The sequence below is a fragment of the Cajanus cajan genome, chromosome 8, assembly GCF_000230855.2.
Source record: "Cajanus cajan strain Asha chromosome 8, NIPB_CcT2T_4, whole genome shotgun sequence".
NCBI lineage: Eukaryota > Viridiplantae > Streptophyta > Magnoliopsida > Fabales > Fabaceae > Cajanus > Cajanus cajan.
This window is the reverse complement of record NC_138524.1, coordinates 11,443,702-11,466,360: the sequence shown is the minus strand read 5'-3', so window position 1 is coordinate 11,466,360 and position 22,659 is coordinate 11,443,702. Positions and strand designations below refer to the sequence as shown.

The following is a 22,659-nucleotide window of genomic DNA, read 5'->3' as shown; positions in this document are numbered from 1 at the left end:
GGACGCCAAAATGTCGGAAAAAAACCTGAAACCAAAACAGCCCGTTCTGGTTACATTGTTGGTGTGTTTAATTTTGGACCTTGAATGGCCCGTTCCAGGTGCAAATTTTACACACCAATGGTGTAACCAGAACGGGCCGTTTTGGTTTCAAAACGGGCCGTTCTGGTTCCAGGTGTATTCAAGTATTTTTGGATCCATTTACGTGGCATCCACCTGGCATCCACGTGGCCACCAGTTAACTCCGTTTAAATCATTTAGACGGAAGTCCCAAATTGGAACGATTTAAATTATTGGGGACCAAATTGAGATTGAAAATTAAAGTGGGACTAAATTGAAAAAAAAAATATTGTAAGGGAAAAAAAAGTATTTAACCTTTTTTTTTCTGATTAATATGTTTCAACAGAATTCATAAGGCATTTTTTTTATTTGGTTATTATGTACTGCAATTCCCACATGCGAAATCCTTTTTTAATATATATAATTTTTTACTTTTTAACATTTTTGCCTATTTTTTTTATTTAATTAATCGAAACAAGCACTAAGACTAAAATGACAAGAAGCAACATTAACTATATTTGTTTAATTTAAGATTCTAGAACAATTTCCCAACTTTAATATTAACTAATTTTTTTATTTAAGTCTCCAAAAGTAATGGTCATTTTAATTTCTAAATATATGTTATTATTATCATTTAAGTCATATGTTTTTTTTTCTTTTTTAATAAATTTTGGACTAAAGTGAATAATGATTTACACTTTCTAAGAAGTTTTGGTTTTTAATTTTATATTTTCTGGGACAAAGTATAAGTGACATACAGAACTACTAGGGTTAGCCTAGTAGTTGAGTAGGGAGGGATTGAGGTAATTAGAAGCATGAAGATCTAGGTTCAATCCTCACTACGATCATCTTTGTAATTTTTCCTATCTTTATAAAAAAAAAGTGACATACATTTTCAGAGACTCAAGTGGTTTTTGCCTTTTAATTTTAATAAAAAATTAATATATATTAAATAGACATAAAATTTATTTATTTTACTAAAAAAATCTTAAATGAAAAATAGATTTAAACATTAACTAAATAAAAAATTGTTTTGATTCAGTAAAAAAAAAAAAAAAAATCAGCCAAAAATGTTAAAAGTAAAAATCTAATTTTTTTTTTCGCAAGTGGAAAAACCGGCACATATCATCAACCGAATAAAATTTTATTTTAATTAAATAAGTAAATAAAATTAGAAAAAAGTAAAAATTTAAAAAATAAAAAAGGTTTTCGCAAGTGGGAATAGCAGTGTCACAATCGCGACACATATGTTTGGCAATAGTCCCCCAATCGTGTTAAGAAAAAAAACAAAGTGGCTGAAGCTCGCTACAACACAAAAAATATGCTTTCTTGCAATGGGCTACTGCAAATAATAAAAAAAAAACAATCGAGTACTGCAAAGAGAGAAAAAAAAACTGTGTTGATATCACGTGTAGTTAGAGTCTTTTTTAAATGAAAAAATTAAATAATAAATATATAAATAAATGTAGTGGCATGGGTTACGGGTGTCACTAACTTGATTAAGGCCATCCCCATGGAGATTTATTTATTTATTTATTTTATAAATTTTCAAATGAGACTACATGCATATATAATTTATTTTTAGTCTTTTTAATTTAAGCATCTTCAACATTTTTTTTCTAATTCAACATTTTTTTTCTTCAATTTTTAAATGGATTTCACAAAAATATTATATTTTTATATATTATCAATAATTTATTCATTAATTTAATTTTTTATTAAGTTATAAATTAAATTTTTTTTTATTCTACTATTTTGTGAAATATTTTTTCATGATACAAAATAAAACACAATTATTTAACTAGATCAAATTTTATTTAAAATAATGAAGCGATCTAAATTATATAATTACGACAATATAAAAATTAAAAAGTTAAAAAAGTACATAATTAAAATAATAACTAATTTTACGAATTATCATGCCTAAAATATTTTTAGATATGTTCCATAAGGTCAACTTGAAATTGATGATGACATTGTCTATCACGAAGAAGTGTTCTTCTTTATAAACATGGTGCAAGATTTGGATGAGGACCATTATGTATATTGGTTGTTGAGACATCATTGTGAATAATCAAAATTACCATCATATATGTATCATTCATCTTCTACAATCATGTTATGTAATATGATGTATGCATATAATATATGCTTGATTGTATTCATGTGCCAAACACACATAAAACCACGTATAATTGCAAACTGAGATTGAAGCACTTCAAATGCATGCTCCATATCCTTTCTTGCTACTTCTTGATGTTGGACAAACAATTTTCTTTTATCTCCTTATGGTATTGGGATAATCTTAACCAACATAATCCCTTATGGATAAATACCATTTGCTAAATAATATCGTATGTCATATTGGATTCTATTCACCATATATTGCATCCTTGGGACTTTTCCCTCCAAAATATCATTAAACATGGGAGATTCATGGAGCACATTAGTTTTATTATTTGAATATGTAACCCTTAAAAATGCATGTCATATCTATAAGTCCTATGATATCACTACTTCAAGCATGATTGTGGATTTTCCATGATCATCACCACAATATTGATCTTTTCATGTCATTGGACAAGTTTTCCATTCCCAATGCACACAATCTATACTACCTAACATACTTGGAAAATCATGTCTCTCTCCTATTTGAAGTAGGTGTTAAATGTTATTATTATTGGCTCTTCCTAAGTATTTTGCTCCAAAGATCTGACAAACACCAAGGACAAAATTACTTAAGCATTCCATTGCAATGTTTTCTTTAATTCACACATAATCATCAACACTATCCACAGGTGATCCATATGTCAATATATACACTTTTGTGAAAAGACCCTTTCTTCTAGTTGCTTCGACTCTCACTTGAAACATGATTTCTTAGAACTTGTACAATGCAAAGGAACACATCCCTTCGCATTTAAAATTGTTGTCGAAATTGTTCTTTTATGTATACTGAATTGTTGGAGAAGTAGTCATTGAACAACTTAGCATGCCTTTCTTCACAACTCTTTTCAATGTGAGTTCGTTTTTACCTACTTGTAGTTGTTTTTTGTCTCTCCATTACCAATCTCGTGTATAATGATTTCATCTTCAAGATCCTCTTTGTAATATGAATCGCTAGATCCCACTTCAAGGAACACTGTAAAATCTCAATGTTAAGAGAATTTAAGCATAAAATGAGACTTGTTTGAACAATGAGACTTGTTTGAACAATTGAAAGGTGTGAAAAATCTTCTTATATAAAGATAAACTTGTTTGAGTGAAGGCTAATTTCCATTAATAACTTCAAAAAAAATTACATTAATAAAAACATATTTTAGACATAGATAACACTATTACATTAACTAATACTTATTTTAACTAAAATCCTCACTCAAGCCCATATTTTTTCTTACACATTTCATAATATCGTAATTGTGAAGCTGTCATACCAAATGTATCCTTGAAGACAATTTCATGCTCAAGTTCTTGCTCCTTCATGCTTGACTTTTTCTCTTTTAACTTGTTGCATTCATGCTTGACACGTGCTTATTCTTCTATTGCATTGAGGTTAATTGTTTCCTTTTGGATTTATTTTCCCTTTCTCTTTGTCACTTTTGTCCCCGTTGAATAAACTATAGAAAATGAAGTTGGGTTGTATTTACCACTTGGTGGTGTTTTCGGATCAGAGGATGACGAGTATGCAATTGAAGTGAAAATCTTCATTCTCTTACTAGCTCCTTCAAATGATACATTTGATCATTTTGGTTCATCTTTCAACAATCGCCATGCTTGCTCTAACTTGAATAAATCACCAACATCTTGAGAATAAATTTTAATGCATTTCGCATGATATCAGTCTTGTTGCTACCACTCATCTTTCTTTGAGAAACTTGTTTGTAACATCTTGAAAATTTTTGAATAATTTTATTCAACTTTTGCCATTGACGTTTTAGTTGTGTTGTTTTTCTTGGTTGCAAGTGACCACGATACTCATTATAATTTTCTTTAGCCCTTGACCAAAAAGAAGATTCCTTTTGGTTTACTCCTACAATTGGATCCTTCAAAATATTTAATCATGATTAGGTGAGAAGTTTAGCTTCCTCCATGCTAAACCTTAATTTTTATGAGTTAACTCTTATTTCTCTTCTCCATCGAAGGTAACATTATCCAACCCAATTTGAGTTGAAAATAATGGAACTTGATATTCAGATGCATATTCAAATGGTGTTTCTAGATCTTTTTCACAAAATTGGCCTTCACTAGCACCCATGAAAGTGTCATGAGCCATTGTGGGAGGTGGTGATTTAAACATGAGATATCCATATGGAATTGGGAATGAAAACAAAAAATTGTTCATATTTGTATTACTTTGTGGGTGTGACAAATGTGAAGAATTTTGAGAATTTGGATTAATGGGAAGTTAAAATTTTGACATGAAATTAAAATAGGGATTGAATTAGTTTTGATTTGATTGTATTAAGTGAAAACAAATCAAAGAGATAATTGATAATAAATAAAATTGGTTTAAGAAGGAACTTTAAGAGACAAAATGAAAGAGAAGAAGAAAAATTAAGAAATTGATGAGTAAAAAATATACCATAAGTTTTATTTATAGAAGTATTGATATATAAAATTATATTAAAAAAATAATTTCATAACGCTTTTACTACGTAACGTTCAAAACCAAATTAGTATACATAACGGTATATATAATAACAACAAAAATAGTTATCAGATTATATAATATTTTATTATATAATATAATTTTGAATTAGAGAAAAGTTAATTAAACTTCATGAGCTTGTAGAAGCTGTCGATGCTTAAAGGGAATATATCGTAATGGAAGATCTTAATAAAATCATTCTTTACAAGATCTGGCGTCAGGAAAACATCTCCATTGCAGATGTTCTATCGACACTTCCTGAGTAAAAAAAATATTATAGTCGATGAATAAAAATTATTGTGTAAGTTTATATTTATAAAAAAAGAAAAAGAAAAATATATATATAATTGATATATAATATATAATAGAAAGAGAGATAAAAGAAGTATGCCCTTGTTGATTACCTCAAAATAAAAATTTGTTTGAAAACAATCTCATGTTTTGAAAGGTACTATTCTGATGAATGAGTTAGCAGCAACGTTTAACAGAAGGAAAAATCAGGTAATCTTTCTCTTGACTAACTAACCAACACTGAAGCTTATTTAAAATGACACAAAGCTATATTGACTTAGTCACCCCCAAGCTGATGAACCTTCTTTTTCTCTCACAATATCTCATTCCATCTTCATGTCTTTTCTTCTCAAAATATTTTTTTCTTTATTTTTAATAACATATTGTCACTTTTAATTTCATCATATTAACAAAACTGCAAAAATAATTTAGTCCAAATAAAATCCAATTTAGATTCTGCATTCCATGACTTCTTCCACCTTTTCATTTGATTTTCTTTTTCTTTTTCTTTTACACTGTATGTGGGTGAAAAAGAAAAGAAAGAAGTTGGAATGACAGAAATTAATTAAGAAAATCAGAATATTCCCCATTTGGTTGTAAATAGGAAAATTGGAAAGAATTTGCACGGGATCCACGGAAAATAGTTTCTTCTCACTAGCAAAGGAAGTTAAGAGGAAGACGACTAATTAATATTCTTTCTTATTTCTAACAATATTAATTTCTTTGTCATGATATTCATTTCTCAAGGAAGCCATGCACTGTTCCTTGTTATTTTTTATTGTGCTCATTTCTTTTTAACCTTTCTTTTGCAACTGCTCTCTCGAATTATTCATCAACGTGAGATTCAATTATTAAACTTATTTTTCCTCTAAACTCTGAAGTGATCCAACTATGACCAAAATTGTAGTTTTATTTTTAAAAAATTTTAATTCTTTTTATTTTGTTAATTTCTATTTCACTTTTTTCTTTATATGAATATTTTCTTTTGTTAATTTATTAATTTTTTTATTATTATTTAACTAAAATAGGTTCCTTATTAATACGAGTCATTTAATTTAGATTTTTTTTAACAACAGACCCTTTAACAATTAACACTATCTTTCAATTATAATTTCTCTTATATAAAATTGATGTAAATTTTATCAAATATGTGAGTTCCACTCCAAATTATAACTCTGAGAGTTAAAATTACATAAATAAAGAAAAGAAGATGGATGGAATATTATAAGAGAAAAATATAATCTATGATTTGTAACAAAATCATCTTGACGATCTAGCTTCTAGATGTTGGAGACTCATTGCCATCGAATTGAAAATGATGTGTTTCATTAAATATGATTTGTTACAAAATCATTTTGACGAACTTCTAGATGCCGGAGACTCTCATTACCGTCGAATTGAAAAGATGTGTTGTTTTTCTAACAAGATAAAATATCATCCGAGTGGGGACATTGATCGTAACTCGAGACAAACTTCATCAGTCACAGCGTTCTTATCCCATTGAAATGTGACTCAGCCTCCTCTGTCGCTAAGCATTACAAAACAAAACAAAACACGACATAACATGCACGTTTTTGTTTGATTCTACGTAATTGCTATGATTCTACATGATAAATTTTGTCCATCATAAAGCATGTGAATGATCGATGCATGTTGAGGTAAACGCAAAGTCCTTTTAACGTTCAACAAAATCAGTTCCCTGTTGATTGAACTTGAATTACCATAACAATAAGACGTAATTTTTTATTTATTTATATATTGAAATTAAAATAGTACAATTTATCCGAAATTAAGATGAAATTAACACAACTAGCCATTTTTATTTATTTAAAATAAACACAGAAAGATATACATGCTCTAAAGGAATACTAAACAAATTAAAATATTAAAGTATAATAGTGTATTAATCAATCAAACTTTCTTTTGGAAAATGGGAGAAAACAATCAGAGTCTAGGTCTTACGAGATTCTAGATGTTTGATTAGTATATTATTTTGGGAGCTAGGTCCTTTGTTTACTTTATTTTGGCATTTCCCACTTATTGGAGAAACAGACAGGATAAGCTACCAGCTACCACCATCCCAACAACTACTTGGCATCACAATTTGCTTGAAATTTCAAAGGAATAAACTACAGTTAATCCTTTAACCCAAGGCAAAGTAAGACTATAATGAATCTATTAGAATTGAACTCAATTTTGCCACATTTTAAATAAAAATGCAGAATTATATAATTAATTTGTGCAGATTTTATCACACTCTTTACAATAATTTTTTCGGTCAATAATCATAGAGTTTCATATTTTATTAAGTAAAGCTTTTATTTTATTAGATGTGAACAAAATCCAAACCCATTAATTTAGTATATTCGAAGTAGAATGTGTTTTTGTGTAGGTATGTTTGCTGAAAAGTTATTTCTAAATTATAGATTGTGTAGTTTTTTTTTTAATATAATAAATCACCATAGATTGTGTAGTTTTTTAGTTACACAAGTTGATATTATAACCCGAGTTTGTATTTCTCATAGTTTCTTTCTAGCCTGGATTCTAATTTTGTCTATGTGTCTCTTGTAATGGGTTGGAGTACCCCTTGTACTCCCTTTAATTTAAATTTCTTTTACTTATAAAAAAAAAAAGATAGTGTGAAGTTATTTGTAATTTGATATATTTTTAATATTCAAACCTTTTACTAACCGTTGATATTGTTCTCATGTTTATCATCAACTATTTTTTTCATTGTAAAAAATTGAATAAATTTTGTCGTATTTTTCTTCATTATCGAAACATATAAAAAATAATTATATATAATAGCAAAAATAATAAATAATTCATTCCACTAATGCAAATATTTATTGAAAAATTTGAGTGGGAAATACTAAATAAAAAATATATACAAGTATAGTACATGGTAACCGAGAAGAATGAAGTGCCGAATCCAAACTAATATATTGATATATATTTTGATTTAACGTGATAAAAAAAAATTATGTTTGGAAATCATGATCGATAGAAATCATAAATTTCAGAAATTAATTTTTAAAAATTATGAAAATTTATTTATAACTCATGATGTTAATTTCTCACCTCTCTTACAAAAAAAAAAAAAAAAATCGTGAAATACCTTTGCAAAAATCATTCTTAAAAAATTAATGTTTCTTATGAATGCTATTTTTTGAATAACAAAACAAATATGAAAAATTAATATTTTCGATGTCAAATTCTTAAAAAAATTAAAAAAAAATTGTATACCAAACAATCCATAAAATTAAGGATGGATTGAGATCAAAATATTAGTCTTTAGAGATGATTAATTTACTTATTTAAGTTTTTATTATTTTTATGATTAAATTTAGAAAAAAATTGTTGGGACTTTCACAATGAAATCTATTGGAGAAGATGGAATCAAAATTTCTATGAGAAAGGTACATAAAAAGTTTATACTCTTTGAATTTATGTGGTAGTAAAAATATGGCAGAATAAAATATAAAAGTAAATCAAAATAAGGATAATATATGATAAGAACATGATAAACTTTATTCTTGTACAACAACGTTTAGTGTATGCATGTTATGATAATCAATTAGATAACATTATTATATATGTTTTGTATTTAGTATATACTAATTAATAAGATATTACATAAATTATATTCAAATAACAAATCTTTTGTTTTATTAAAATTACGTATAAATTTTTAAAAACATAAGTGTTAATTTAATTTTTAAAATTTTAAGTTTAAAAATATAGTTTTAATTATGTAATATAAATTTCTTTTTATTTACGTAGTTACTTTTTTAAAATTATATAATATTTTCAAATATTTTTCTTAAAATATTAAAATAATAATTCTCATTTTAATTTTCTAGTTAGTAATATATTTTATATTTGCATGTCAAAATTATTCTAATTATATATAAAACAAAATGCTGAATGTAAATTTTATAATATATATTATATAAATTAAAATTATTCTACAATATATTTTTATGTGTTTTATAAATTATTTAATATTATATGTTCTCAGAAAACACTAATAATGGATTAGAATTGAGAAACAACGTTTTATACCCTCAACAAGGGTTCGGATTCTTTTATAAAAAAATCTCAAATTTAAATGTTGTAAATAAAAGAAATCATAATTAGAATGAGAAACTCTATTAAAAATAGTACTAATTAAGGTAATAAATTGATATATTGTGCTACTATAAAAAACTGATATATTGTACTAATATCTACTTATTAACCTAATGGTGTACTAATATGGTAATAACCCAAAAGTTATACTCAAAACAATTTATACCACCCTTAACATATTTGGATTATAATTTCACAATGACTATTAGTTTTAATATTTAGAAAATATTTTTAAATGAATTATTTTTTTCCACATTTTAATGTAATATTAAATTTTTATTTTATATATATTATTTAACCATTATAATTATAAGTAATATATTTATTAAAATATAAAATTATTTTAATAAAATTGTATATGATATATTTATTTTTAATCCGTGTATATATATATATATATATATATATATATATATAATTTACAGTGAAATGTACGAAACAAAGTTATCCACGGAAGGATTTAATTTATACCCCTAACATAGTTGAATATGATTGGACCAGGTTTCATAATCTTTATCGATAATGGTGTTCACATGCAGCAATGTTTAATTAACAACTTTCGAAATATACATTAATTGTGAGAAGAAGAAAAAACCTCTAAACAGTTGTTGTTGTTGTTGTTTTTTTTGTTTTTTGTTTTTTGTTTTAATTCATCTGATTTGCCTTATTGTATGTAGCTTCTGTCTCCAACACCTTCTTAAAGTGATCAACGTGTAAAATATTTCTGTGAAACAGTAAGTAAAATTTGAAATTTCAAGTGGTGTAAAAAAATTGAAATTTCTAATTTTTATATAAATTAATGCGATTATTATTAACTATTTATGTTTTTAATATAAGATTAAATAATCATCCAAGTGTCAGCAAGTGACACTTCTAAAATTACCAAAAAGAAATGACATTTTTAATTTTTTTAATTAAATTTTTAATATATATTTTATTTATCTACCTTAAAACAATATTAATACTAAATAAAAATTTTAGAGAGATGAATATTAAATAAAAATATTTTACAAAAATTTATTTAATTTGTAAGAATTAAAAATAATAATTTTAAATTTTAGAATATGAAAAAAAAAAATATATGTCATACATGTTATATATATATATATATATATATATATATATATATATATATTAACCATTGGATAAATTTTAATGATTAGGAAAATTGTTTTTGTTTTAACTTGAACCATCATTCCAAATTCCTATCAAATCCAAAATCCAAACCGATGAATTATGCGTAATTCCTGACACGAGTACTTAATTAAGTACTGGCATACTTTTTGTTACATATATCTTAGTACTTGGATGTTTATTTTTCTTAGATATTCGTGTGCATCTAATTAACACCGACATATTTGTCATCTACAAAAATCAAGTCCAACTAACACGTACATGCCAACTACCTAGCAAGTTATACCATGTGTTCAACTACCACTCTTCTCTCTCTTTCACTTTCACTCCCCATTAGCTTCTTCCTTTTCAATACCTTTCAACTCTCCTACGAATTGACTTGTCCCTATTAATACCTCTCAATCATTTCCTTATTCTACACACAAACACCTCTTTGTTTATCCGCTAGCTTCTTCTATATAGCAACACTTCTACTTTCACACCTCTTTTCAACTTGCTGTTGCAATGGCTGATATAGATCGCTCCTCTGATAATGCTTCTGTTGATTCTATAGGTACCCTTTAAGAATCCATGCCTTCTCATATACCTTGATAACTATATTTTTTCAGATTAGTTTCTTCATGTGTCTATAGATAACTTGCACCTCCTCTTTGAATATGTGTTTAGAACTAACTCAATTTTTGAATATGTGTTTAGAATTAATTCAATTTTATGAAACTGATTTGTAAATGAAAATTATTTTGCTTATATATCTTATTTTAACCTTATTTTTTATCAGCATAAGACTTGAGTTTTCTCCGAAACCTAGAAAGTACTCATGACTGATCTCTTTCAATATTGCTCGATTTGGTCACTCTTTAGTCTTTTTTATTCTATTACATTTGTCAAATATGGAATGTATACATTCTGATCAATTCCATGCTTATGGCCCTTTTTTTATTGAAGAAAGAATTCCTCTTGTTGGGATCACCTTGATGTCATGATTTCTGTTATTGCCGGCTTTTCCTTCTCTTATTATAAATACTTGGCTTTGATTTCAACTTTTTTAAAATGTGTGATCACGGATGCATTTTAATTAATAAGTCAAAAATACAAGAGTTATTCATTGGAGTTTTTAGTAATTCAAATTATTTAATAAGCTGGTATGTATGTGACACGTGTCTATTCACTAGGAAATTTGGTTTTTTAACAGAAATTTAAAGAATTGATTTGTGTTTTGCAGAGAAATCCTGCCAGACTTCTGATGTTGAATTTTCTGAAGCTGAGGAAGTCCTTATTGCCATGGTATATAATCTGGTTGGGGAGAGGTGAGTTTACCACCCTTCACTTTCTTCTCAAAACTTAATTTTTTTTCACCATTTGAAGGTGATGAAATATATAATATGATATATATCTTCCTTAGGTGGTCTTTGATTGCTGGAAGAATTCCTGGAAGAACCGCAGAAGAAATAGAGAAATATTGGACTTCAAGATCCTCAACTAGCCAATGAAGTGGCAGAAAACGTAGCAAGAAAATTTTGGTTTTGTGGGATAAGAAATGGAAGTTGAATCTTATTATATATATATGGTGCTTGTATTTGCATTTTGCGGTAACCAAAAAGGGCATGCCAATCTAGATGCTCTCAGTGTAATGTTTATTTTATCTTTTAATGTTCCTATGTTGCTTGCATGTTCTACACTTGTCTAAAACATTGGATTTGGAAGAGGGATTTTTCGTGCATACACATTTTAGTGTATCTTAGAGCATCTTTATATGAGTTACAAAGTTGCTTTCTCATTCATAATATATGCAAAATTATTTTTTCAAAACTCTCTTTAGGAAAGAGTTTGTTAAAGAAGTATATTACTAATGTTTTCTCTCTCTAAAATATCATGTAAGGACCAACTTAATAATAAGTTTCATCATTACTCGTAAAATAATAGAGGTATTTTTTTTTTATCTTATTAGTTTTAATTTGTAGAGAAATTCTATCGTCCTTTATATATTTAAAGGGTTTTAGAATTGTTTTTATTTTTTTAAAAACATTTAAACATTTGATTTAGAATTGTTTGATTTTTAACACATTTATATTTTTCATTTCAATATACATATTTTTAAAATTCTTAATATATATATATATATACAAAATATTTGGATTTGGTAAAAATATATTTTTTATATATTATAAGCTATGATAAATTGAGATTTTTTATATTTGTGTACAAATTATAAAAAATAGATTGAATAAAAAATTTATAAAATCTCCTTCAACTTTAGTAAATAAAATCTTGTATTCTTTTCAAAGTTATTTTGATTTCTACATAATCATTTGAAATAGTTTGACCAGTATTTGACATTTTTTTTTAATTATTTAAATTATTTATTTATTAAAAACACATCACTTAATATAGAAGAAAAAAATAAAAGTAAAAAAGAAAAAAATTATACTTAATGTTATTTTTATTAATTTAAAAAATTGAGAATATCAAAATATCTCCATTCTGAAAGATAGCTTAGTAACTCCCTAATATGTAACCATCTTCTGACGTTTATCATATCCACCAGCTCGATCATCTGAGTTAAGTTGAGAAGTAAAACACAGTTGATATGCCGCATTCATACAAATCTAAGTTTCCAAAACCCGATTTCTTTCCTCGAAGTCAGTGCACATCTGATAACTTCATTGACGCCATGTTCTCAACTTGTCCTAATTGTTGTCCCTAAATCACTAAATGTAATAAAAATAAATTAATTAAGAACAAGTCGAGTAACTGCAATTGAGTCCAAACCTATACAATATAATATATCATTAGTGTCCAGTACGATAGTATTACGAATTTTTAACATTTTCTTTCTTATATTTATTAAAATATTTCTATATATGAAATAAATAGTTATTTTGCAACTTTTTTTTAAAAAATGTCACTATCTAACAGGAGCTTCAGCTTAGCATACTACTACTTGGAGATGAAAACACTCGTTCTTCTCACCTTCTGAAGTAGAAAATTTCTTATTATCTCTCTTATGTCTTTTAAAGGTGTATTTTACACGTTGTCCCTACAACAAGCGAAAATTTTTATCTCTCAATAACTACCTCAAACTAGTTGTAAAATAATAATAATAATAATTTCTTTATCTTTATTTGTACAATTAATCTTCTTAATTTTCTATCTCTTTCAATTTATCATTTATTTTATTTTTACATATCTCTAAATAAACTACAATATTTTTTCAAAACAAAATTGCCAATAGCTAAAAATAATCTCATATCACAATTTAAATGTTCATTTTACAACTAAAATATAACTTAATATATTCCAAAATATTTATTTATTAAAAATAATATTATAACTTATATATTCTAAAATAAGTGCATATTTCACCATTGTGTTATGTAGCTTCAAGGTGTTAAACATGATGTAGGTTAGAAGTTGTCATTGATGTCGAGCATGGGATTGATAGTGTCGAGTATAAGTTTGAGGAGAGTTCTTTGACTTGGTCACACCAGTGTAAGTTGAATGATATCGGACGTGGATGCCTCTAGAGTTCTTTGACTTGGTGACATTGAACCCTAGTTTAGTGGTGTTAAGACATAAATTCTTTGTTTGAATGACATCGAACATTAGTGTAGTGACATTAGGCGTGGGTTAGATAGAGATTATTTGCCTAAACGAGGTTGGGTGCGGGTTTTGGTCATGTTAGGTGTGATTGCCACAAGAACTCTTTATCTCATTCACGTTGAACGCGAGTAGATTAACATTGGATGAGGCAGAGGCTCTCTACCTCAATGATGATAGACATAGGGAGAATGGCATCAAACATAAGTTGCTTAATGGAAATGTGTTGTTTTTGACTAAGTGTTGAACATAGTATGAGTAAGTAAGAGTACTTACATGTGTGTTTTGGTATGATGTTAGTTCTTTATACATTGATCTAGGATGATGCATATAGATGATTAAATTGTTGAAAGTTGTGAGCTGAGGTGCATGTTGATATGTTAAGATAGTTGTGTTGAGAATGCTTAAGGCATGAGGTTGAGTTGTGTTGATTGACTTAGGAGTACAAGAGAGGTTGTTCTAAAGGTTGAATATCCCATTGTAAGGATATTTAGGTGTGGTGCTCTATAAGCCCATTTATTGAAAACCTTTCTTGAGAAGTTGCTCTTGAAGTTGATTATTGAGTTTCCTCTAGGACCTTAGTTGATGCATTTTGGGAGCAAGGTTAAGCCATATTGTTTATAAGTGACAACAATATATAAGGGTTAGGTCGAGCTATACTAATTATAAAGTGACAAAATGTTGATTCATATGGGTCAAGTCGAGCCATATATGTGTACAAAGTGACCAAACCAAGTAATGCACAAGGTCGAAGACAAAAATCCCTAAGTACTAAAAAGGATGTAGTATTTGGAGGGTTGGGCTAATCCTATAAGAGACTTAGTTATGCATGTTAAGATTGTAGTAGGTTCACACCTAAGTTGTTCTACCCTTATAAGAATACTAAACTATCATAGTTTAAGTGGCAAAATATGAAAAACTATGTTGTGTTGTGTATTTTTATCCAAATTGATTGTTGATTTAGCCAGTGCAAAAAGATTGCATTATTATTTGATTTAATAGGGTCAAGTCACTTTGACTACTCACTATATTGTAAGAAATCACTTAGTTGAATGCATGATGACCCATGTAGTTGATTAGGTTGTGCATGTGTTTGAGTTGTTATGATATGCATATGTTATGTTATGTGGATAAGTTGTAATTTTGTTGTGTTGTTCAAGTTGAAAAAATGTGGTTATATTATTGGTGGTATGATCGTGTTGTAAGTTGAAAACAAGTTATTGTGTAGTTGTGTTGCAATTGGATAAATGTTGATGCATGAAGTTGAGTTGTTTAAATTTTTGTATAACTAAAAATTTAGATATTTGTTTTCGCTGTTAATTGTTGGATCGTGAAATGTAAGGACTTGACAAATCATTACAAAACAAATTTTTTTTTAAAGATTTCTAGAGAGACATAAAATAACTTTTACCTTTTAATATATTACTTTTAATGTTAATTTTACATTTCAATTCACTAATTTGACTAATTGTAATATAATTTTATTTATTTAACATATCACATGCAGCAATTATGTCTTCAAAGACAAAAGTAATATATTAAAAATAAATTATAAACATATATGCAAATTATTTTTTTAAAGTACAATGTTAAAATTAAATTAGTGAATTGAAAAATAACAATATTAAAAAATAATAAAAATTATTGTTTATAATATAATAAAAAATTAAAAATAAATTATAAAAAATTATGTGCAATTACCTTATGTATATAACATAATTAATATATTACTTAATTAAATTTTATATTTAAAAATAATTAATTATCTTAATTATTTTAATCAATATTCTTTATTTAGTTAGTCATGTGAATATTAAACTAACTAAAGTTAATAGTAAAAACTGAAAATGAACACTAAAAAAATGTTATAAAAAAATAAAAAAAATATATATATATATATAAAGAAAATCAAAATAATATTTGTAGGGTGCTAAAAGTATATTACAGTCAAAATAATATTTGTAGTCAAAGTTGCAAGTCGGGTCGTGGAATGGTACGTTCTTGTAATTTTTGGGCCCATATTTTTCGATGTTGCTGGATCGCCGTAATTATGGGCTAGGTTTTATGTTTTACATGAGTTGTTCACGCGTTGGGTCTGGTCTTATGGCCCAATTCCAAAAAAATATCAAAATGTAAAATGAAATCTCATGCTTTATTCTCTTGCTACTTACTAGAGGGGCCGAGGCACGTCGTGTCTTTAATAGTTACACACAGATAAATATTATAAATTTATAAATTATAGATAGTTATTTAGAAAAATATAAATTTCTTTTTTTTTTTATATTCAAGGGATATAATCGTTCACTAAAAAGTGGAGTCCAAAGGAGTGGTTATCAAAATATATCCCCTTTATAATATGTATAGATGACTAGATTGTCTATCACTTCACTTCAACTCTCATATAATTAAAATAATAGGTATGTTGTGGGAGAAAATAAGCACCTAGTGAATAAAAAAAATGTTATCGCTTATAGAATTAGGATAAAAATAACATACACCATATCTTCCAAAGGAATAAGAGTATTCAAACTCTCAAGAAAACCCAAGAACAAATCCATCTTGAAATGCTAAAAATCTCATCTCTCAATATTCAAGACCACCTTCATTTATACAGTATATATATATATATATATATATATATATATATATATATATATATATATATATATATATATATATATATATATATAACAAACACATACATATACTAATATAATTAGAGAAAACAATCGCATCATAGAATTTGATAGTATTGAATTCAGTTTTTTTAAAACAAAGTTTTGCTTAAATTCAAATATTGTTAATAGAAAAAATATGTTCAACAAAATTTTTCGACGAATATCGGTTAAAAAAAAAGTTTTATATCACTAAACTAGAAAAAAAAAATTAAGAAATAAAATACAGAAATCACAATTTTTTTTATTTTTAATTATAATAAAAATGTTATATAAAAAAATGTATAGCTAGCATTGTTGGTATAATTGTAATCTTCATTCTCTTGTGATTCATTTATTTAGCGTTAGCATATTATCATCAAATGTTGAGAATCCCAAGAAGAAAAAGCATAGCAGATCATATTATATTATTTATCACCGACTATTTCATCAATTAGTTTCATAGTCCCATATTTCTTTGAGGTTTTGTCACTTTTGCATTCACCAAACTACAGTCCAAAATCAAGACTCTAACCAACGATTTCAATTTTCAGACTATAACAGACTCCAATTAAACCAATCCAGTTAAGTTCAGTGAACATCAAACAACCTGCACCAGCTCTACCTCTCTCATGACATAATCATCTCTTGTTCTGTCTATTTTTTTTTTTTTTTCTCTTTTCCTCACTGAAGTTCTATAACAATCAACTTTCTAACCTTTCACATGTACAACAATTTGCTTATAATTAAAACACATAAATTTTATACTCTTTCAAGTAATTATTCATTCAAGTGTAATTTTAATCAAAATTGTTTAAACAACATTGATATACTAATAACGTGGTTTTCCACGTTTGGAACGTGTATACAAACACGTTCTAAAATTACTTCAGTTCAAATTTATTTTACAAAATTAAATTTATCTAATATTGAATTTATAAATACTCACCTAAACATATGTCGAGTCATTGCGAGCAAAATTATATTTGGACATCTATTTGCATCCTCTTGAATGAAAATTTCCACTTTGCAATACACCCAAAGTAGAAGAAATGTATTAACCTTATTAACTCAAGGAATTCCAAACACACACCAACTCATATATAATTAGCATAATGGTTTATATAAGATATTTTAAACATCAAAGTAAGACAATTGTCTTCTTTGATTTTGACATGTATTTTTGAAATGCGTGTAGAGGAAAAAAGATAGAAGAAATATTTGAGATATTGAGATAATTATATGAGATATGACATTTTGTATGAATTTTTGGGTGTTCCAAGATAATGTGAATGCATTATAAAACAAAATCAGTTAGTTTTGCAGTATTGTGATTGACATCATACTAAATGAAAGATGACAAATAGGAACGTCAACAAAGTGCCACCACAATACGTACTTGCAAATGCAGCTTTCAAGTGCCATGTTTCCCAATTTTCCCAAGGAAAACAACTACAGACATTAAATGAGATCAGATAAATTTCTTGCTTTGTTTGTTTCTCTTATCCACACTGTCCTCTAATTTACCATTCTTACAAGGGCATGTTCCGTAGTTATATAAATTATGGACCATGAAGTAACATTTTCATTAGCTTCTGATCATACTTGTTCAAGTAACATTTACGAAAAAGGACCTAGTTCTGACCATGGTTGCATCATTCTTTATGCCTTCATCAGTAAGATCAATAATACCCTGCATTTTTTCTTTGCTTTCTTCTCAGATTACTGGCTTTTCTCATTTCTTAAACTTGGGTGTAATAGCTAGTTTAATGTAATTTTTTTTTATAATCATGTAAGAATATATTGATTGTGACGATGATTAATCTTTATCGAAAAATTTAGTTAATCACTTTTTATGGCTAGTTTAAGGCAAATTTATTGAATTGGTTTTGACTTCTAAATGTTAATGCCTAGTGCAACATAATTGTTGTTCATATAAAAGACTTATAATGAATTTGAATTTTGGATAAAATTTATATGATGCATGTTTTATTAGTCGAATGGCTCCAACTTCAGGAAATTTTCATGTTACATGGTGCTGAGGCAGGAAACAAAAAGGATCCCCTTGTTGGCTTTTATTTTAATTTTCCTCTTTGTTATATATGTCTGAACTTTGTGCAAACCACATCCTAAATTGCCATTGGGCTGAAAAAGGAATTATGTCATGTTATGTAATAGTGTTTCACTTATTACTTATTAGTCGACTGAACTAGAATCTGAAGCACTATGCTTTCACCATTGATTTCTTTTAGTTGGTGCCTAATCAGAGATGGAAAACTTTATTAAAGTTCAACCCCTTTTTTTTTCTCAAGGAGAATGTGGCAGTTGTGTCTTATTAATAATATAGGTAATTGGATAACTACGATTCTACAAATATCAGTGCTTGAAGAATACAAAATCATTGTACTAATTTTCCATTTTTATCTAACTATTGCACAGTATAAATTGTAAATATAACATGTTTGATTGATTGATTTCCCATTTCCTAGGAGACTAAAACGGTCCTAATATACAAAAGAATATCATGCATGTTATGTATATGCATTATGGACTGGATGAGATCATGGTTCAGTGAATGCTAATGAAAATTATACATAAACAGATAGTGGAAGAAGAAGCCAGGTTTGAAGCCGAAGTGGCAGAGGTGCAAGCATGGTGGAACTCTGAGAGGTTCAGGCTAACCAAAAGACCATACTCAGCCAGAGATGTGGTGGCACTAAGAGGCAACCTCAAACAAACCTATGGATCGAACGAGATGGCTAAAAAGCTTTGGCGCATTCTGAAGAACCACCAAGCCAATGGTACAGCCTCGAGGACTTTTGGTGCTCTTGATCCTGTTCAGGTGACCCAAATGGCCAAGCACTTGGACACAATCTATGTCTCAGGGTGGCAGTGTTCAGCCACTCACACCACCACCAATGAGCCTGGCCCTGACCTTGCTGATTATCCTTATGACACTGTCCCCAACAAGGTTGAGCACCTCTTCTTTGCTCAGCAATACCATGACAGGAAGCAAAGAGAGGAGAGAATGAGCATGAGCAGGGAAGAGAGGGCAAGGACCCCTTATGTTGACTACTTGAGGCCAATCATAGCTGATGGTGACACAGGCTTTGGTGGCACCACAGCAACAATTAAGCTCTGCAAGCTCTTTGTGGAGAGAGGTGCTGCTGGCATCCACATTGAGGATCAGTCTTCTATGACCAAAAAGTGTGGCCACATGGCTGGGAAAGTGCTTGTTTCCATCAGTGAACACATCAACAGGCTTGTGGCTGCAAGGCTTCAGTTTGATGTCATGGGGGTGGAAACTGTGTTGGTGGCTAGAACAGATGCAGTTGCTGCTAACTTGATTCAGTCAAACATTGACACCAGAGACCACCAATTTATCTTGGGAGTGACCAACCCTAGCCTTAGGGGAAAGAGCTTGGCAAGTGTTATGGCACAAGGCATGGCTGGTGGCAAGAGTGGAGCTGAGCTTCTGGCTTTGGAGGATGAGTGGTTGTCAATGGCACAGTTGAAGACTCTATCAGAAGCAATTGTGGAAGCAATTCAGAGGCAGAACATTAGAGAGGAAGAGAAAAAAAGGAAGCTGAATGAGTGGATGCAATATTCAAGTTATGAAAGGTGTCTTTCCAATGAGGAGGGTAGGGAGATTGCTGAGAGGTTAGGAGTGAGGAACATGTTCTGGGACTGGGACTTGCCTAGAACTAGAGAAGGGTTTTACAGGTTCAAAGGGTCAGTAACTGCTGCAATTGTTAGAGGTTTGTCTTTTGCTCCACATGCTGATTTGATATGGATGGAAACTGCAACCCCAAATGTGGTTGAGTGCAGAGAGTTTTCTGAAGGGGTTAGATCAAAGCACCCTCAGATGATGCTGGGGTACAACCTCTCACCATCTTTCAACTGGGATGCTTCTGGCATGAGTGATGAGCAAATGAGGGAGTTCATTCCCAAGATTGCAAAGTTGGGGTATGTGTGGCAGTTCATCACGGTGGGGGGTGTGCATTCTAATGCACTCATCACTTCCACATTTGCAAGGGACTTTGCCAATAGGGGAATGCTGGCTTATGTGGAAAGGATTCAGAGAGAGGAGAGGAACAATGGAGTAGACACTCTTGCTCACCAGAAATGGGCTGGTGCTAACTACTATGATAGGTACCTCAAGACTGTCCAGGGAGGTCTGGCTTCAACTGCTGCAATGGGAAAAGGCAAGTCACACTCTTCTATCCAGAAAAATGCTAACATTTTCTTCCTAACACTTTAATTTATTATTTGTCAAAATTTATTAAAAAATATTAATTTTGGTAATCTTAAATCTCATTTAATGATTTTCTATTTTAATTTAATAATAGTGAAATTGAATAAAATTTATGATTTTTTAATTAAAATACAAGTTGTGAATAAGAATTTTATGTCCAATAGAGTTTTATATATTGAGTAATAAATATGTTAAAAAGATCCAAAATTAAATATTTTAAAGATTTTTGTGTGATTTATTTATATCGATTGATAGAATTCTCTTTAATATTTGACCTCTTGTGTTCCCAAAACTCTCAACCAATAATAGATGCAATATCATAATAAAAAGTGTTATTAACATTACTCTTACTAACAATAACATGCTTTAATTTCTCGATGCAAAGTTTTGGAGATTGGTTGAAAGTTTTTATACCGTTCTATAATGATAGATTGTCATGTAATGTAAAATGGTTAACTTTTACTATAATTGTTTTAAAAGTCACATTTAGGATGATTTTAAATAAGTTAACCGTATAAAAATCTTTGTATTGATGATATAATAAAATGTGGTTTTGTAGGAGTAACTGAAGAGCAATTTGAAGAATCATGGACTAGGCCAGGAGCTGTAGACATTGATAGAGGCAATATGATGGTTGCAAAGGCCAGAATGTGAAAGTGCTACTTCTGCTGAGGATGAAACAAGGGGAAATTCACCAATTTCTGTGTTGAACTGGAATAAATGTACTACAATAATTAAACAGGCCATTGAATCTTTCTGCTATTTCTTTGGCTGAATAATTTATTTTATTTCTTACCAGTTCAGACAGACTCTTACTCCTGCTGTTAAATGTGTAAAATACAACGTTCCCAATTAAGTTAATCCTTTCTAGGTATATCAATAATTTGATTATAGTGTTGTTGAGTGGATCAATTCAATTTCTTGCAAACAGTTGGTTGTATCTAGGGATGGGTATATGGACTTGAGTTCGCGGACTGGTCTGTAAGTCCGCGGACTTCACGGATAACGGATCCATTTTTTTAATCCGTATAATAATATGGACTTTTTAGGCCCGGCCCGTTTAGTTCGCGGATTTTGCGGATTTAATCCGCGAGCCCGCGGATTACCCGTTTAAATGTGGACTCAAATTTTATTATTGAATATGCTTGATTATATTTGATAGATGTAATTGGACTTACAAATATTTTATGTTTGTTTTTAAGATATTAATTATGACTTTGATGTTTTAAGGTATTTAGACTTTGATGTACTTGAACTTACAAATGTTTTATATTTGTTTGGTTGTGTATTAAGACTTTTAAAATTTCAAGGTAGTAAGGCTTTAATATTTGGTTAATAGTTGGTATGCTTGGACTTTAAATTTTAAAGGCATTGAGACTTAAATATTTCTATTAGAAATTTAGAATGTGTAAACTTTGTTATTTAAGACTTTGATTTATTATTTACAATGTTTGATGTTATTATTAGAAATATATTTATATCATTTTATATGTTTTTTCCCCTCATGTTTTCATAGGTTAAATAAAGGAAAAGAAATTTAAAATCTGAGTCAATATTCATTTAAACAATTTAGATTTAATTGAGCCCGCGGACTTATCCGTTTATCCGCGGGCTTCACGGGCCGGATACGGACTTGAAGATTTAAGTCCATTTATTTCGCGGACCGGATTTATCCGGCCCATTAAAAATGCGAACTTCGCGGACCGGGCCTTAAACGGGCCGGACCGGTCCGCATACCCACCCCTAGTTGTATCCCTTTAGTAAAATTTTGACTGGTGTCAAAAAAAAAAAAAATTGACAAACATTTGGTTGATATCGCTTTATTCATTGTGATGAACCTGATAGTAAGGATTAGAACACATAAAATTTTAATGTAATTATAATTTTTACCG

At 28.7% G+C, this 22,659-nt stretch overlaps 1 protein-coding gene across 1 annotated transcript; it reads left to right on the top strand.

The window, feature by feature from the left end:
• The first annotated feature begins 18,000 nt into the window (after positions 1-18,000).
• ICL (isocitrate lyase) lies at positions 18,001-21,930 on the top strand. Its single transcript, XM_020349567.3, has 3 exons — positions 18,001-18,188; positions 19,115-20,717; positions 21,327-21,930. Exons 1-3 carry the CDS (start codon positions 18,159-18,161, stop codon positions 21,419-21,421), a joined length of 1,728 nt encoding a protein of 575 aa, XP_020205156.1. The 5' UTR covers positions 18,001-18,158; the 3' UTR covers positions 21,422-21,930.
• Positions 21,931-22,659: the final 729 nt, after the last annotated feature.

Bases quoted from the DNA above. Each gene is read 5' to 3' on its own strand.
- ICL (XM_020349567.3), top strand. From the start codon at position 18,159: ATGGTTGCATCATTCTTTATGCCTTCATCA. The intron at 18,189-19,114 runs GTAAGATCAATA...ATACATAAACAG, and splicing joins CATTCTTTATGCCTTCATCA to ATAGTGGAAGAAGAAGCCAG. The intron at 20,718-21,326 runs GCAAGTCACACT...GTGGTTTTGTAG, and splicing joins AACTGCTGCAATGGGAAAAG to GAGTAACTGAAGAGCAATTT.